This window comes from Pseudopodoces humilis, chromosome 3, assembly GCF_049639895.1.
Source record: "Pseudopodoces humilis isolate 2021_Gansu_Grassland_sample_001 chromosome 3, ASM4963989v1, whole genome shotgun sequence".
NCBI lineage: Eukaryota > Metazoa > Chordata > Aves > Passeriformes > Paridae > Pseudopodoces > Pseudopodoces humilis.
This window is the reverse complement of record NC_142202.1, coordinates 70,438,722-70,454,147: the sequence shown is the minus strand read 5'-3', so window position 1 is coordinate 70,454,147 and position 15,426 is coordinate 70,438,722. Positions and strand designations below refer to the sequence as shown.

Below are 15,426 nucleotides of genomic sequence, written 5' to 3'. Positions count from 1 at the left end.
GCCGCCTTGCCAATGGTGCCGCAGGGTGTTGCGGCAAGATGGCGGCGCTCGGCCGCCGCGCCGGGGTAAGGGTCGGGGTCGCTTCACGGGCCTGAGGAGGCGACGACGAGCCGGGAGAACCATGTTGCGCGCCTCTCTCCGACAGGTGAGCGGGGTCGGTCCGCCTGCCGGGGATGCCGAGGAGCTGGGTGGGGGTGCCGAGGAGCGGGACGGGTTCGCAAGGTGACCGGTGTCCCATCGCGTCCCCCGTCCCCGGGGCGGCCCGGGAGAGCGGTTCCCGTGGGCTCCTTCCCTCAGCGGCGGTGGCGCGTTTTTCCTGTGCCGCCCCGGCGCGGCCTCTGTCACCCGGCTGCCCTAAAAGACGGGCTGCGTTCTCAGGTGTCGGCGGCGTTGAAGGAAGGACGAATAACTCCCACGGAGCTCTGCCAGCGATGCCTGGCCCTCATCAAAAGCACCAAGTTTCTGAATGCTTACATTACCGTAGCAGAAGAGACCGCTTTGAAGCAGGCTGAAGAATCCGGGGAAAGATATAAAAGAGGTATGTTGGTTTGCGAGTAATGTCAGGCCTTAAAAAGTTACTGCGGAGGAGCGGTGTTAGACGAAGCACCTTTGCTTTTTCGAGGGGTTGTCTTGGCTTCTTTGACTGTCGGGGGATGAGGTTCACGCTTTGAGGTTTCCGTGGGTGCTCATGGACGTACACTTGGCACTCGGAAGAATATTCAGTCCAAAAATCAGGGGGAAAACCTGGACCAAACGAGGTACTACAGGTTAAACAGGCCCTGTGCCTCTTGGACAGCACTGCTACTTGGTGTCTGCTGCTTCTTTCCCTCAGCAGCTCATTTGGAATGTGTAGCCAATTAGGTACCATGAATAGGCAAATGCAGTGGTCATTCACAGACCTCCAGACTGGGATAGGCAAACAGCTGGTACAACCTGTCGAGTTTTTAATTAAGAAAGCAAATTAAAATAAAACAGATTTATTAATTGCAGTTAGTAATTGGAGAACAGAACAGCTTTCAGTCCTGTTATCTGCAGCATTTAGAAGATGGCCACCCTCATTTTTCTTTATGTTTAGAGAAAGGCAGGAAAGGTAAATTTTCACCTAATAGAGTACATGTTTTCCTTCCTGGGTGACACTTGCTGTCCTCTGGCAGCTCAATAAAATTGTCAGCCAGATTGTTTTGCTTCCTGATGTAGGCCTTTTAGTTTCCCGGTTGGGTTTTTTTTTTGTGGTGGTGTTTGTTGGTTTGGGTTTTTTTTGATGGTAGATAATCAATTACTTGGGAAGGACTTCCTCTGCTTCAGTAATTTTTCAGGTCGTATCTGCTGTATATGTCGGGTAGGCAGAATTTATGGCTCCCAGCCTAGTGAGGGAGTGGATTTAGCAGCACCTATGGCTGAAATAAGCACTGTGTGGTCACATTGGAAAAGGTATAGCCAGCCTGGATGAAAGCAGCTGCCTGCCTGAAGGGCTTAGACACATTCACAGAGCTCTGCTCTGTGAGGCCAAGTCTGGTTTGGGCAGAGTGCTCAATGCTTTAGTAGGAATGGAAGATGGTTCTTGAAAATGGAACAGACAACCATCAAATACCAAGTGGAAAGCAATCTTTCTTCCAAAAACCACCCAAAGGGACATATAAAATAAACAGTAATTGATGAGAACATTATATATATAGCACATTTTGCTTTAATCTCTGTTGTTTTACAATCATTCCTAATGCAGGTCAGCCACTGGGCATTCTAGATGGAATTCCTATTGCTGTAAAAGACAACTTTAATACAGCTGGCATTGAGACAACATGTGCATCAAATATGTTAAAAGGTACAGTAAAGCTTTTAAAGTAAAATCAAATAATTTGCTCTTTATAAGGTTTATTGACTGGAGTTTTCCAGAAAGCCAAGAGTTTTCAGAAAATGAGCTGGTGTCATTTGAGGAAATACATTTGTCCAATTTCATTAGCCAAGTTCATCTGGTATTACAGATGTATCTTTTTCTTCTTCTGAGCACATTATCTCTGTATTTATATTTGTATGCATTTAAAAACAATTATAATGAAAACCTATGTACTACAATAATATGGATCCAAAACTCGCATTTTCCTTCACATTGTTTTTAGGTCTAGAGGAGAGCAGTGAGTACTGTTCTGCCTAGTGGAATCCAAAGACAGTTTTGTTGTTGTTGTTCTGTTTATAATTGTTGACTTAAATAGTTTTTTCATATAGCTGTGGGAGAAGTGGATGTTAACAATCCCAACATACAGTCACATTCTATAATGGCTTTATGGCTTTTTTTTTTCATTTCGTAATCTCATTGTTTGTATTAACAAGTCAAGAATGTTTTCAAGACATTACAATGTTTTTATAGTAGAAGCAAAAGTAGGAAACATTTCTTATAGCTGTTTTATTCTACACAAAGTAAAACTTTATATTAATCCTTGTGGAAGATAGCAGAAGCAAATTAGCAGACCTCTAATTTGATTGTGTTTTTTTAATAGCAGAAGAAACAAAATATGGCGTCACTGTTGTAAAAGTTGTTATATCACCTGAGATGCTTTTCCTTAAAGCACATTCTCAGACCTGTTGGGATTGATTGCAGTGAGTATTAGGAGTGATGTCCTTGTTCCTGATGAAAGTGGGAGTGGAGGAGCCCCTGTCATCATTCACAAAGTGAATTGGTTATTACCTGAGGTCTCATGTCACTGTCATAGTTCTCATCCTAGGTTATGTAAGGTCTGAGTGGTAACGACAACTTAAAAATGTTCATAGTACCTGTAAAAATAATTTGTATCTCACCAGTTGGTCTTAATTGTTCTGGTTGTTTTCAGGTTATATTTCTCCTTACAATGCTACAGTAGTTCAGAAATTACTGGATCAGGGAGCTGTGCTTTTAGGTAAAACAAACCTAGATGAATTTGCAATGGGGTGAGTGATGTTTATTATTTTTAATGCGTTGATTTTACATAAATAGCATGCTTAGCATCTGTTCCTGTCTACCTGTAATCCTTAACTCCTGTTTCTGTGAGTCGAGACAATAATGAGTACTTACTGGAAGGGTACACAGAGCTGCATGAACTTCTCCCTGAGTACTTAGAGTGTTGTGTAAATGATACAGACACTGAGTTTTGTGAACATAGTGTTCAAATGTAGCTGTGCTTGAGAGGCGGGAAGTGGTCCAGCTTTTGCAGAAGGCCAAGGACAAGTGGCCTTCTTGTAGATTTGGTAGTGTGTTAATAGAATTGATTACAACACAGTTAATTGCTGCCTTTTCCTCTCTCTTTACTGATGGCTTTTTGCCCTTAGGTAATTGTTATCATGCCCCCAGTGGCAGTCACTGCCTCTGCCAGTCAGCCACTGGGGTAATTTATATGGGTACTCCCTGACCTGCTGCACATAGGCTAATCGAGAGCAAGGCTTTTAAGTTGCCTAAGCTAATGTTGGTGACTTTTTATCAAGAGCACATTGAAAAATGCTCCTACAAATTGATTCTTCTGCAAATCTGTGAAGGCAGCCAAGCTGTAGCAGAGAACAGCATTGGGCTGTTAAGGATGGGAATTACTGGTAGGTTTGGAAGGGAATCTCTGGGACTTTAGTTACCTGTGAAAAACGGTAAATGCTGTATTTTGGTTTTATTATACTTAAACCAAAGTCCAAGGTTTGATTGGAAATTCACATGGATGGGGTGGAAATACTTTGACAATATTATTTTGAATAAAGTAATTTATGTGTGAAAAGGTATTCCTCAGAGGAGGAGCAGACAAAAAGCTTGGGAAAAACCTGATAATGTAGTTTTACAACTGGTCTAAGTTCAGTAAAGCACAGGGTTCTCCTAGTAAGCTTATCCCAATACTGGCTTCTCATCCTAGTCTGTGTGTTTGCATGATCTCTTCATCAGGGAGCAGATCCAGCTCTAATGTAATGATGTCTCAGTAAGGTTGGTTTTCAACTGCTGTCAGCTGCCTGTTCTGTCTGATGATTTAGCTGGTAACACTGGCACCTTGCAGTCAAGGGGAGCATGGGGTAGAGGGCCTGAGGAAGGAGGAAAGTACAGCCTGTCCCTCCTAGTGGCAGCTCACACTTAGGTGACACAAGCTGAGTGAAACCAGTTTCTGAGAAGCCAGTCTGGCATTCTGAACCAGTGGACTGGGGTATCTGCAGTGGGCTACAGGGTGAGTAATAGTGTGGCATTTCAGAGAAATGCATGTTCCTGGTATTGTGGAGCTTTTTCTCCATCTCTGGCAGCATGTTTTTCCTCACAGCTGTGATCTTACACCAAATGTAGGGCTGGAAAAACAGAATACCTTGGTTTTGAAAGAGATGTGCTCCTGTACTTTTACATTGCTTAAATCAGTTTTATGTCTCTGTGACCCTGGTTCAGTGGCATTAGCAGAAGTTAGAAAGAGGTACCAGTTTAGGTTCTATGTCAGAAACTGATGAGCAGCTATAAATTTTACATGTATGTTGTATGTAATGTTGTAGAAGTTGACTGCATGAGGATTTATATACACCAGCCTTCTCGTGTTGAAATTGAATTTGCAAGGATGATAAGGAGTTGGATTAAAAAAATTCAATTGGTGAATACAGTGTGTCATTTGTGACTTCCGTTTGTACTTGTCCTGTCTGACTACCTTAGATCTGGGAGTACGGATGGAGTATTTGGACCAGTCAGAAATCCCTGGAGTTACTCAAAACAGTACAAGGAAAAGTCTGTCCCAAAATCCCATTCAGAAGATGAAGAGTCTAACTGGGTGATAACAGGAGGGAGCTCAGGAGGCAGTGCAGCTGCTGTGTCATCTTTCACATGTTTTGCGTAAGAGGCTTTTAAAATTGTCTTTCCCTAAATGTCTCAAAATATGTTGGAATGTTTTAATTTTTTAATTTTCTCATGAGCTAGTTTGAAATAGGAAGATTATTGGCACTGGCACACAAAAATTTATTTCAGCATCCCTAGGTTGTTTGTGGCATATAATGAAGCAAGTATTAATCCATGCACGCAAATTTAGATTTACTCATTTCGGGCATTTTTCAGTGGTATGACCACTTTGCACTGAATGAAATAAAAATATGATGGCAGTAAAGGAGTGACAGTTTTATTCTTTTTCCCACATAATCTCTTAAAAAGTCTTAGGGGTTTGTGATGCATCCTCTGCCTCACTAATTGCATTACACAAATACACACTGAAAATATAATTCAGCAAATTAGGAGATCCCTTGATTTGTAACACTATAATAATCTTTCCTCTGCTCCTTTGTTTTTATAGCGTAGTTATGTAATAGTACATAAGATCTGGGACCTAAAAGCTTTCAAATCCCTTAACAAAAGAGTACAGAGTATTTACTACATAGGTACTTACAGACTTCCCTGTTTTTAAGTTAGAAGACAGTTGTAATGTTGGGGTTTTTTTTTAGGCAGGTGTGTGTTTATGGTCATTTGGAGTTTTTTTTCCTAAAGGAATTTAAAAAGCTGGATTTTTTTTTAATAGTAATTATTACTTATATGGAATAGCAACACACTGTGTAGCAATTCAGTTGCCTGTACTGTCTTCCCCATCTGACTGTTAAAACTGATCACAAATCTTTACACTTTGCATTTTATGCAATTTTTAGAGCTACATGTTGGGGCATGTTTTATAGAAAATTATTTCAATTGTGCTCTTAATTGGAAGGTGTTTAAAAATGCTCTTTATTTACTTTATTGTTGTTTACCCATAGACTACATTACTAACACCTATTTTGTTGTTAAAATATTCTTGATAATGTCGATTACACCTCTTTTAATTAGTTATTAAAATTATATATCTCTTCATCTCCTTACCTTTACTGGGATGTAACCCATTTTAACCAACATTTTAATACTGTTGAAATTGAACTCCGTGCAGCCATTCCCAAGGACTACTGCTGCTCATCCTGAGCCAGAATGGGCTGATCCTGAGAGGGTCTGGCACCTTTTCTTATGTTGCTGGGCTCCCATCTTGCACTGCTCAGCACACTGTCAGATCAGGGAGATTTTTTTGTCCAGCTATTTTATTGTGTATAATCTGCTGTATATCCATCCTATTAGTGTCTTTCAAGCACTAGGAATGCTGCCAGTCTTTACATTTTCAATTTGAGATTTGGATGTCCAAAAATGCTATAAAATTGAAGATGTTTTACATCAACACAAAGGCTTTGAAAAAAAATTGACTTCAGGAAAGTCAGTTGAATTTGTTCAGCCATATCAGAAACAAGTGGCTATGGGAAAAGTCATATACTCAATTCAATAAAGATTATACCTGTTTCTAAAGTTTAAATTTGTTTTGGCAAAGATTTGAATGAAAACTGCTTTATCTTTTTAATGCTGCTTGAGTTAGATTTATTAAAAACAAGAGAACAGCGTGTTTAATTTCAGTACAATTTTAAAAAAAAATAGATCAAGGTTTCACCTGTAAATAAGAAAAAAGAAATACAATAATAGTAATAATAATAATATTAATATACTGTGTTTTAATTGTACCTAAGCTACTGTAAACTGGGAGTTCTGATCAATCTTTGTAGATTTGGAAACAGGAAAAACATCTTTCCAAAGTATGCCCTCCTCTTAGGGGCAAGAGGTGTCACTCTTCATTTTTATCCTGGAAAATGCTGATTCATGCTGCATTGGCTACCCTATAAATATCAGTATTGGAAATTGTTCCCTAAGTCACATATTTATCACACAGTATTGGAACAGACCACAGTATTGGAACAGAGGAGGCAGAAGAAGATATTTGGGGCCATTTCAGATGGTCTGAATTCTACCTATCTGCCTCTGCTTTGTGAAGAGAACTGGACTGTCCTAATGGCAAATTCAGAGACCCTAAGAAAAATCAGGGAACAAATGAAAAATAGACATAGAGAGCAGACTGGAATTTAGGCTGTGTGATTATGATCTTCAGATCTTCTGATCTGGAAGAATTCGCAAGAGTTTTAAATCCATGCATCTTAAAGCCACACATTCTTATGATTTGGAAATGTTCTGAATTATCTTACTAATGATGATCCTTTTGAAACCATAGAGCCTTAGGGTCAGACACAGGAGGATCTACCCGAAACCCTGCTGCTCACTGTGGTGTTATAGGTTTAAAGCCAACATATGGACTGATCTCTCGCCATGGTCTCATTCCTCTAGTGAACTCCATGGATGTGCCAGGAATCCTAACCAGATGCGTGGATGATGCGGCAGTTTTGTTAGGTATTACAGTGTCATACATCTTTGTTTACAACATTTCCTCAAAACAAACTGAATTCTAACTAACTAATGTATGTTTTCCTGGTCTTCACATGTCATGTCATATTTCAGGTTCACTTGCTGGACATGATCCGAAGGACTCTACCACAATTCAGGATGACTTTAAGCCATTTGAACTACCTAATTTGACTGATGTCAGCAAGCTTTCAATAGGAATTCCAAAGGTATCATTTAAATCCTGTTAGCAGTTATGGACGGGAAGAACAAATAAGGCACATAGCAAAAAAACACTTGTATCTTGCCCACCACCTCCCAGTCTCCTGTGATTTGAAACACTGAAGACAGTAAAAGCAGCTCCTGAAAAAGAAGGGTATGTGTGTGCTCTGTTGCCTGTCCAGGCAATTTGGAGTAAGCATACACTAAAGCATCATCTAAAATACTGTCATTGTGGTGGGAAGCACAGTCAGGAACTTCAGGGGAAATGGAGAACTTCAGTTTTTGGTTCTCTCTGTTGCTCTTTTATTAGTCCACTCTGTAACCTCAAACAAGTTGCTCTTGGTGCCTTCCCACGCAGTGAGCTTGATACTGGTTTATGCAGAGCTTTGAGATGCTTGCCTACATGGCCCTGTGTTAATATAGAGGAGAAATTTAAAGGCAATTGAATGGCACAAGGAGCTATGGTTTGCAGAGTTCTAATAAGAACTGACATCTATAATTTGGCATCTGATGTATGCAATTCAATCATGTTTGTAACTATAAGAGTACTTGAAATTTAAGAACAAAGTTTGGGACTTCAGCCTATTTTTAATTTAATAAGGGCTCTGCGTGCAAAGAGACAATGTGAGTAACATTAATTGGATTCTCAGTTTTGCAACCTAAGCTAGAACAGGCATACCAAAAGTTTTAATTTCGTAAGCAGGGATGTCCACTGACAAATTATTCACAATTTGTGAAATGGAAAAACTACATGCCTAGAAAATTGATCAGCTGCATACTGTTCAAATCTTGATAAATCTAAAATGGTGATACTGGTTTATTTTTCCTATCCTTTGAACAGTTTTTTCTACTGCTACAAGTCATTCTAAACAGGTACACGCATACATTAAACATGGGTCATAGCTTCTCAGAAATCAGTATTATGTATTATGACCCTGATATTATGAGTTAGAACTAAAGCAAGTGTCTTCAAAATTAGGGAGTTTTAATAGAATACTTATAATTTGAGTATGAAATAGAAATGTAGCTAACCTAAGTCTTCTCCCAACCCATTGATTGTAGTTTTTCTTTGGTATTTGTTTCACCAAGGCGTGCCAGTTGCCACTGATAGTGCTGTGGCCATTTTTTTTATCTGTCCCGCTTGCAGCAGCCCTAGTTTTAGGATTTAGACCTGAAGAATTTCTACCCATGACTGAAGAGCAGTGCAGTACAGTCTTGATAGATAAATAAGGGGATAATTGGGCAATTACTCCTTTAGAAGAAACTGCTGAAATTCCATGATTGGTGATACATATATTGATCCTACCAAGATGAACATAATACTCTCAAGAAGACTCAATCCTGTTAATTTAATATTCCTTCATTGTGTAGGATTTAGTAGATGCAAAAAGCTTTAATAAGTACTTTAAACCTTAAAGTGCCGAGATAATGGTTTCAGTGTATTTTTAGCAAGGAGTATTTGTGTTTTGGTTGCTATTAGAAGTAAACCAGTGTGTAAAATAACTCCTCTTGTTTTTCCTCTAAGGAATATCATGTACCAGGGCTGTCGAGTGAAATTCTGGCTCTCTGGTCAAAGGCTGCTGAGCTGTTTAAGAATGCAGGTGCTAAAGTGGTTGAAGTGAGCCTACCACACACTCGTTACTCAATTGTCTGCTATCATGTGCTGTGCACAGCAGAAGTGGCATCAAATATGGCCAGGTTTGATGGACTGGAATATGGTAAGGCCTTTAAAAAGCTTTTTTCTTAGACAGTAGAAATATTGCAGGATGCCATGTAAAAGTGTTTGTTTTTGTAGATTTCCTTTTCATGGTTGGATGCTTGATGTTATTTCTCCAAGATGAAATATAGTAAAAAACCTTGTGCAGATAAATAAATACATAGTATATTTCACTACTAGGCATATCAATGTCTGGGCTCAAAATCTAGTTTAGTATTTCCATAATAAGACAGGAACATGTTTCATTGTTTTTCCAGAATAGTAGCATGTCAGACTGCAGCAAACAGTGACCTATTGTATTACTGTGATGTTATTAAGTCTTAAGGATTACAAGAATTATTAATACCCAGAATGCCTTTTCAGGACATCGTTCTGACATGAAGGATTCCACTGAAAGTATGTATGCTGCAACGCGGCGAGAAGGCTTCAATGATGTCGTAAGAGGAAGAATTCTGTCAGGAAACTACTTCTTGTTGAAACAGTAAGCAGTACATCTTGAAATTCAGCTTTTCCAGGTTAACGAATTTTTGAGCAAATGGTGATTAATCATGATATGAAAAAGAAATTGCCTTTACACTAGTAGCTGTTTGTATTTTTATTGCTGCTTTAGCTCTATAATACCTAGTGAACTGTTAATAATGAACAAAAATGTTTTCCCTGAGTCTTACCAGTGAGCCTCCTACATTGAATAAGTAAAACAACTTAGTGATACTTTTTTTTCCCCTACCAGAGCATTATTGGCATCCATTAGTTAAATTAGGCAGAAATGTACCCTATGGTATGACATTGAAATCATACTGAAGTCATTACTGCTGCAGTGTTAGAAGTTCTGTAGCTGTTGATCTCATTAAAACTGCATAGAAAAAGTGCTGGTACATTGTAGCGAGGCCTTCTAGGGAAAGCCAGAGACACAGCTATTACATTTTCTGCGGCTCTCTGCCTCAATGTGCAGGGAAAGAGAAACATTGGCAAAGTACTGAACTGGAGTCCTTACGGAAGTCAGGGTTTTATCCAGCTCACATGGAGAATCTGGTGCATGGATCTATTTTACATTTTTAGTTTTCAATCCTTATTCAGCTGTCCTAATTTATGTTGGTAAAAGTGCTGTTTTTCTGTCTGAATTTGTTCAGATACTAACAAAAATATTAGGCATGTAATCAGTCTCTGTAGTGCACTTTCTTTGAAAGAGCTCTGTCAGCAAGAGTATTCATCAGATGTGACTTCTAATTGCTCTGAGAGACAGGAATGTTGTCAGTCAGTCTGTAACAACCAGCTTTTATGGAATGCTGATATTCCTGCCAAGTGTGCTCCCTCTGCTTACAACTGTCCAGATCAGCTTTCCTAAGGCTGCTTGAAAATTCACATAGTTAACTCTTCTGTGAAGGAATACACAATTACAGAATTACATGCCAGAATTACAGAATATTCTGAGTTGGAAGCGACCCACAAGGATCATCGAGTCCAACTATTAAGTGAATGGCCCGTATAGGGATTGACCATGCAACCTTGGTTATTTTATCACAAGGCTCTAACCAGCTGAGCTGCTCTCATTGGCTTCCACCAAGATGGAACAGAGTTGTGCTCCTGTTCCACGGTAAATTACTCTCTTGTAAGACTGAAGGGTTCAGAAAGCATCCTTAGAATAAGTAGTAGAGAAAACCCATCTGTGTCTGCTGCAAATGTTGCCTTTTACAGCTTATTTTTATCTTGCTTTTCAGAGTTTTAAAATGACTAGGTGATTGTTCAGGAAGTTCTGTTTAACATCTTTAGAGATGACATGGAGAAGGGGATCGAGTCCTCCCAGAGCAAGTTTTCAGACAGCTCCAATTTGTTTGGTAGTGTTGATCTGCAGGAGGGCTCTGCAGAGGGATCTGGACAGGCTGGGCTGAGGCCAATTGTATTAGGTTCTATAGGGCTGCATCCTGTACTTGGGTCACAATAACCCCAGGCAGCCCTACAGGCTGCAGCAGAGTGGCTGGAAAGCTGCTCAGGGGAAAAGGACCTGGAGGTGCTGGTCAACAGAACATGAGCCAGCTGTGCTCAGGTGGCCAAGAATGCTAATGGCATCCTGGTCTGTGTCAGCACCAGGGCAGGGATTGTCCCCCAGTACCCACACTGGTGAGGCCATGCCTCGAATCCTGTGTTCAGTCTGGGCCCTCCACTACAAGAAGGACATTGAGGGGCTAGAGCATGTCCAGAGGAGGACAGCAGAGCTGGTGTAGGGTCTGGAGCACAACTCTTATGAGGAGAGGCTGAAGGAGATGGGGGTGTTTACCCTGGAACAAAGGAGAGACCTTGTCTCTCTCACTACTACTACCTGAAAAGAGATTGGTGAGGTGGGAGTCAGTGTCTTCTCTCAGGTAACAAGTGATAGGAGAAGAGTAAACAGCCTTATGTTGCACCCTGTGAGGTTTACATTGGATATTGGGAAAAATGTCTTCACTATAAGGGGTGTCTAGCGTTGGAACAGGCTGTCAAGGGAAGTGGTGAACTCCCCATCCATTTAAAAGACATGTAGATGTGGCACTTAGGGACTTTTTGAAGTTAACAGCTAGGTTGATTTCTGAAGTGATGGTAGGAAAAGGTCTGATTCCTATTATATAACTTACTAACTTGAATACACTTTTTATTGATTATAGCCATTTTCATTGCTGTCTTTTGGAATCTTTAATCTTTAGATTACTCTAACAAAGCAGATTTTAGGTAGTTGCAGTCGTTTTATTGGTAAACACTGGCATGTAGCAGTTGGTAATACACCACTCCATTTTTCTTTCACTTCCCTTTTTTTTTTTTTTTTCTTTCCCAAGTAGCTGAGGGTTTAGATGACAGTTACTTTTGAAACTGAACTTCTCTGAATTTAAGATTCCATATTTACCAGTTCTGCATATGAAGTTAAAAGGAACGATAGATGTAAAGGTTGACTAATGTGTTTCTGCTTCAGAGTTGTGTAAAGACAGAAATTCATAGACCACATGTTTACATGAGGGGGAAAAAAAGGGTAAAGAGAAGGTCTTTATAGTGTTCTACAGAAAAGTATATGACAACCACATACATAGTTTTAAATCCATTTGGAGTTCTCCAAATGATGGGACTTTTTCACATGCTTCAAGTATCTTGCTGGGTTGAATCCTAAATGGTTAATTCCTGTTTTTCAGATCTGTGTAGTTCTGTATGTCCTAGACTTTGCTGCCCTACAGTGAAATTAGGTTAGATACCAGTTTTCACCCAGAGGGTGGTTGAGCACTGTAACAGACTCCCCAGGAAAATGGTCGTAGCACCAAGCCAGTGTGAGTTGTGCTCTCAGGCACATTGTGTGGGTCTTGGAGTGTCCTGCACAGGGCCAATAGTTGGACTCCATTATCTTGATGGGTCCCTTCCAACTCAGCATTTTCTATGGTTCTGTGAAATTCAATACACAGTTTAGTTTCCGAATGGTCATAAAAGTGTTGTTTTGATTTTTAGTTAATTATTGTAAAGTAAGGTTTTGTTTTCCCTTCACCTTTCTTCAGCTGTATGTCCTCATTTCTTCCTTCTCTGACAGCTCCTTTGCTATGAGAGCATAAATACATGTGTGGTGACTAAGCTTCCAATGTGAGTCAAAATTTTGTCCAAAAGGATTACTGGGCTTTTCTTTTCCAGAGTAGCTAAGAAATAAAGTTCTGTATTTTGGGAATTAAAATATCAGGCCTTTATGTTCCTGTTCTTTTCTAGGAACTATGAGAAGTACTTTGTCAAGGCACAGAAAGTGAGACGTCTCATTGCCAATGACTTTGTGAAGGTTTTCAGGAGCGGTGTTGATATTTTACTCACTCCCACCACTCTGAGTGATGCAGCACCATATATGCAATTCATCCAAGAGGACAACAGGACCCGCAGCGCTCAAGATGACATCCTGACACAGGCTGCAAACATGGCTGGTGAGCAGGGGACAGGAACTCAACTATGTTTTGCCCTGCCAAGTAATTTTAAATGTCCAATCTCTTTAGGTATTGAACCTTCTCTTTCGAATCAAGATACTTCCCCCACATGTCATAAGTCTTACAGTGGTAACTGGGTCTAAAGACAATTTTTTAAATGCTTGAAAATACAAGACTAGATTTTAAATTAGGGCACATTGGAGCTGAGTGTGAGCTGCAGGTAAGATGAATCTGTTCCAGAGACAGAAATCTCTTCCTAAGGAGAACTGATTATCTTTTTCAGAGGATGCTGACCTCTTTAATCTCTCTAATTAATTTCTTGTGATCATCTAACATTCAGTTAATTTAATCAAATTATTTTAGCTGATCTTTTTTCTCTACATGGTTTGTTTTCTGGTTCTCATAAAATTGATTCAAAAATTACTCTAAGGTTTTATAGTAAGTCTTTGCATGTGTATTTTTTTTTCTTTCAGGACTGCCAGCCATAAATGTTCCTACAGCTCTTTCAGAGAGAGGCTTGCCAGTTGGACTTCAGTTCATTGGACGTTCATTCCAGGAGAAGCAGCTTCTCACTGTAGCCAAATGGTTTGAAAAACAAGTACAATTCCCAGTGATTCAACTAGAAGAAGTAAAGAGGCACGACAGTGGTGTCTTTCAGCATCAGATATCTGCTTCTTTTTCATAGCCTGGAACTTGTTAGTCAGAGCAAGAAAGCTGTGGAGGTCAGGAAATTAATTTCTGCAGTTAATTGTCTTTTGCAGAAGTAATAATGAAGACATTATGCAGTAATCCACGATGGAATCAGGACAGCTTGTTACAGTGTAATTTAGGTAAAGTAAATTAAGTAAATATTACCATGTTATTAAGAGCCATTTCTTACTGATACGAAAAACACCAAGTTGAGATTTTGTATGTTTTGCCTGTGAAGCTGATTTTTCAGTCCCCAGAGGGTGTGTAAGGTACCTGACCAATTAAAGAACTAACCTGAACTTTTGTGTGAAAACTTCATGGTTGCCAAAGGGCTTGGTTTCCTTCTGGAGTGTAGACTTTTGTAATGACGACAACTAGACAAGCTCTGTTGGAACAAAGGTATCAACGATCTGTTCAAGACTTAAATACAAAAGGAAACAAGGGAATAACATAGAACCATAGAATCCTCTAGACCAGAAAATACTTTTAAGATCATCAAGTTCAACCAGCACTAAAAAGTTCACCACTCAGTCATATCCCCAATGCCACATCTACACATCTGTAATGTGATGCTTATTAAGGACATTGTGAGAAAGCTAAATCACACCTGCATTTAGATCCCTGTTTTATCAAAATTCAAGATATGGAAATGTTAGTCTATTTTAAAAACCAAAAATATTCCCTACTTCCAGCTAACTTGTGCAGGAGGTGAAAATAACCTCTGGGTTTACAAATCATGCAGATTATTCTGGTTATGTCCATGTAAGAATGATGAATTCCAGGTATCTTCTGGGGAAAGATGTGTAGTAGTAGTACTTGAGTAGTTATTTTCTTCTTTCTTCATCACTGTTCTTTATAATTGACACTTAAAAGCTTACTAAAAAAGAGATTTTACTCAGTGTGACTCCCTGTAGAAATAATGCCATTTATTCCTTCGTGGACTTTACAATAGTAATTCAAACTGAATTTCCGAACCATCGTCTTGTAGACTGAAATGCTTACTAAACGACTATTAACCTGTTTCAAATGTTGCAGTTTACATTTCTTGACAGGCAAAAACAAGAAGGCTGAAGTTTGTAGATATTTTGCATCAGATTCGCTTTCACTCGTAGTCTACAGCATGCAGAGATGTAAAAGGTATAGAGGGAGGAAAAACGACTGAGATGGAATCTCCTATGGAAACATAAAGAAACCTCCTGAATTACATCTTGTCATATACTGTATTGTCCCGCATATAAAAAAGAAAAAAACCTTATTTCTAAAAATTGCAAGTGAATTTGTGAATTTTCCATATGCCAAAGTGAGTTTTTTCAATACCTTTCCCACACAATTAAAATGGTACACAACTAAAAACCCCACATTTAAAAAGCTAAATTATATTTTTAAATACTAAATACTATTTGCAGCCTCACTCTTACCTTTTTCCATAGAACAGTCTTTAGGGAACTTGATTTTTCTATTAGTGGGTGATGACAATGAATTGAGAATCCTAATAAAATATTTTCACTAATGTCCTGTTCAGTAATTTAGGTGTGCTGTAATCATGCAGGTGTGTCTTAGAGCTGGTTGGTGACCAGAGCTCTCAGTGTTGTTATCCAAGTTGCTGTACCTGGATCTATACTGAAAATAGCTGCTCTTTGATGTGCACATCCCAAACCCAGACCTACCGCTTGCTGTTTCTG

The 15,426-nt window shown here is 39.4% G+C and overlaps 1 protein-coding gene across 1 annotated transcript; it reads left to right on the top strand.

Moving 5' to 3' along the window:
- Position 1: 1 nt before the first annotated feature.
- On the top strand, positions 2–14,043 carry QRSL1 (glutaminyl-tRNA amidotransferase subunit QRSL1). The gene is made up of 11 exons (XM_005518246.3): positions 2–145; positions 379–538; positions 1,724–1,822; positions 2,826–2,922; positions 4,631–4,807; positions 7,032–7,207; positions 7,316–7,428; positions 8,946–9,138; positions 9,501–9,618; positions 12,849–13,054; positions 13,528–14,043. Exons 1-11 carry the CDS (start codon positions 122–124, stop codon positions 13,737–13,739), a joined length of 1,575 nt encoding a protein of 524 aa, XP_005518303.2. The 5' UTR covers positions 2–121; the 3' UTR covers positions 13,740–14,043.
- The last annotated feature ends 1,383 nt before the right edge of the window (positions 14,044–15,426 follow it).

Bases quoted from the DNA above. Each gene is read 5' to 3' on its own strand.
- QRSL1 (XM_005518246.3), top strand. From the start codon at position 122: ATGTTGCGCGCCTCTCTCCGACAG. The intron at 1,823-2,825 runs GTACAGTAAAGC...GGTTGTTTTCAG, and splicing joins TGCATCAAATATGTTAAAAG to GTTATATTTCTCCTTACAAT. The intron at 4,808-7,031 runs GTAAGAGGCTTT...TTGAAACCATAG, and splicing joins TCATCTTTCACATGTTTTGC to AGCCTTAGGGTCAGACACAG.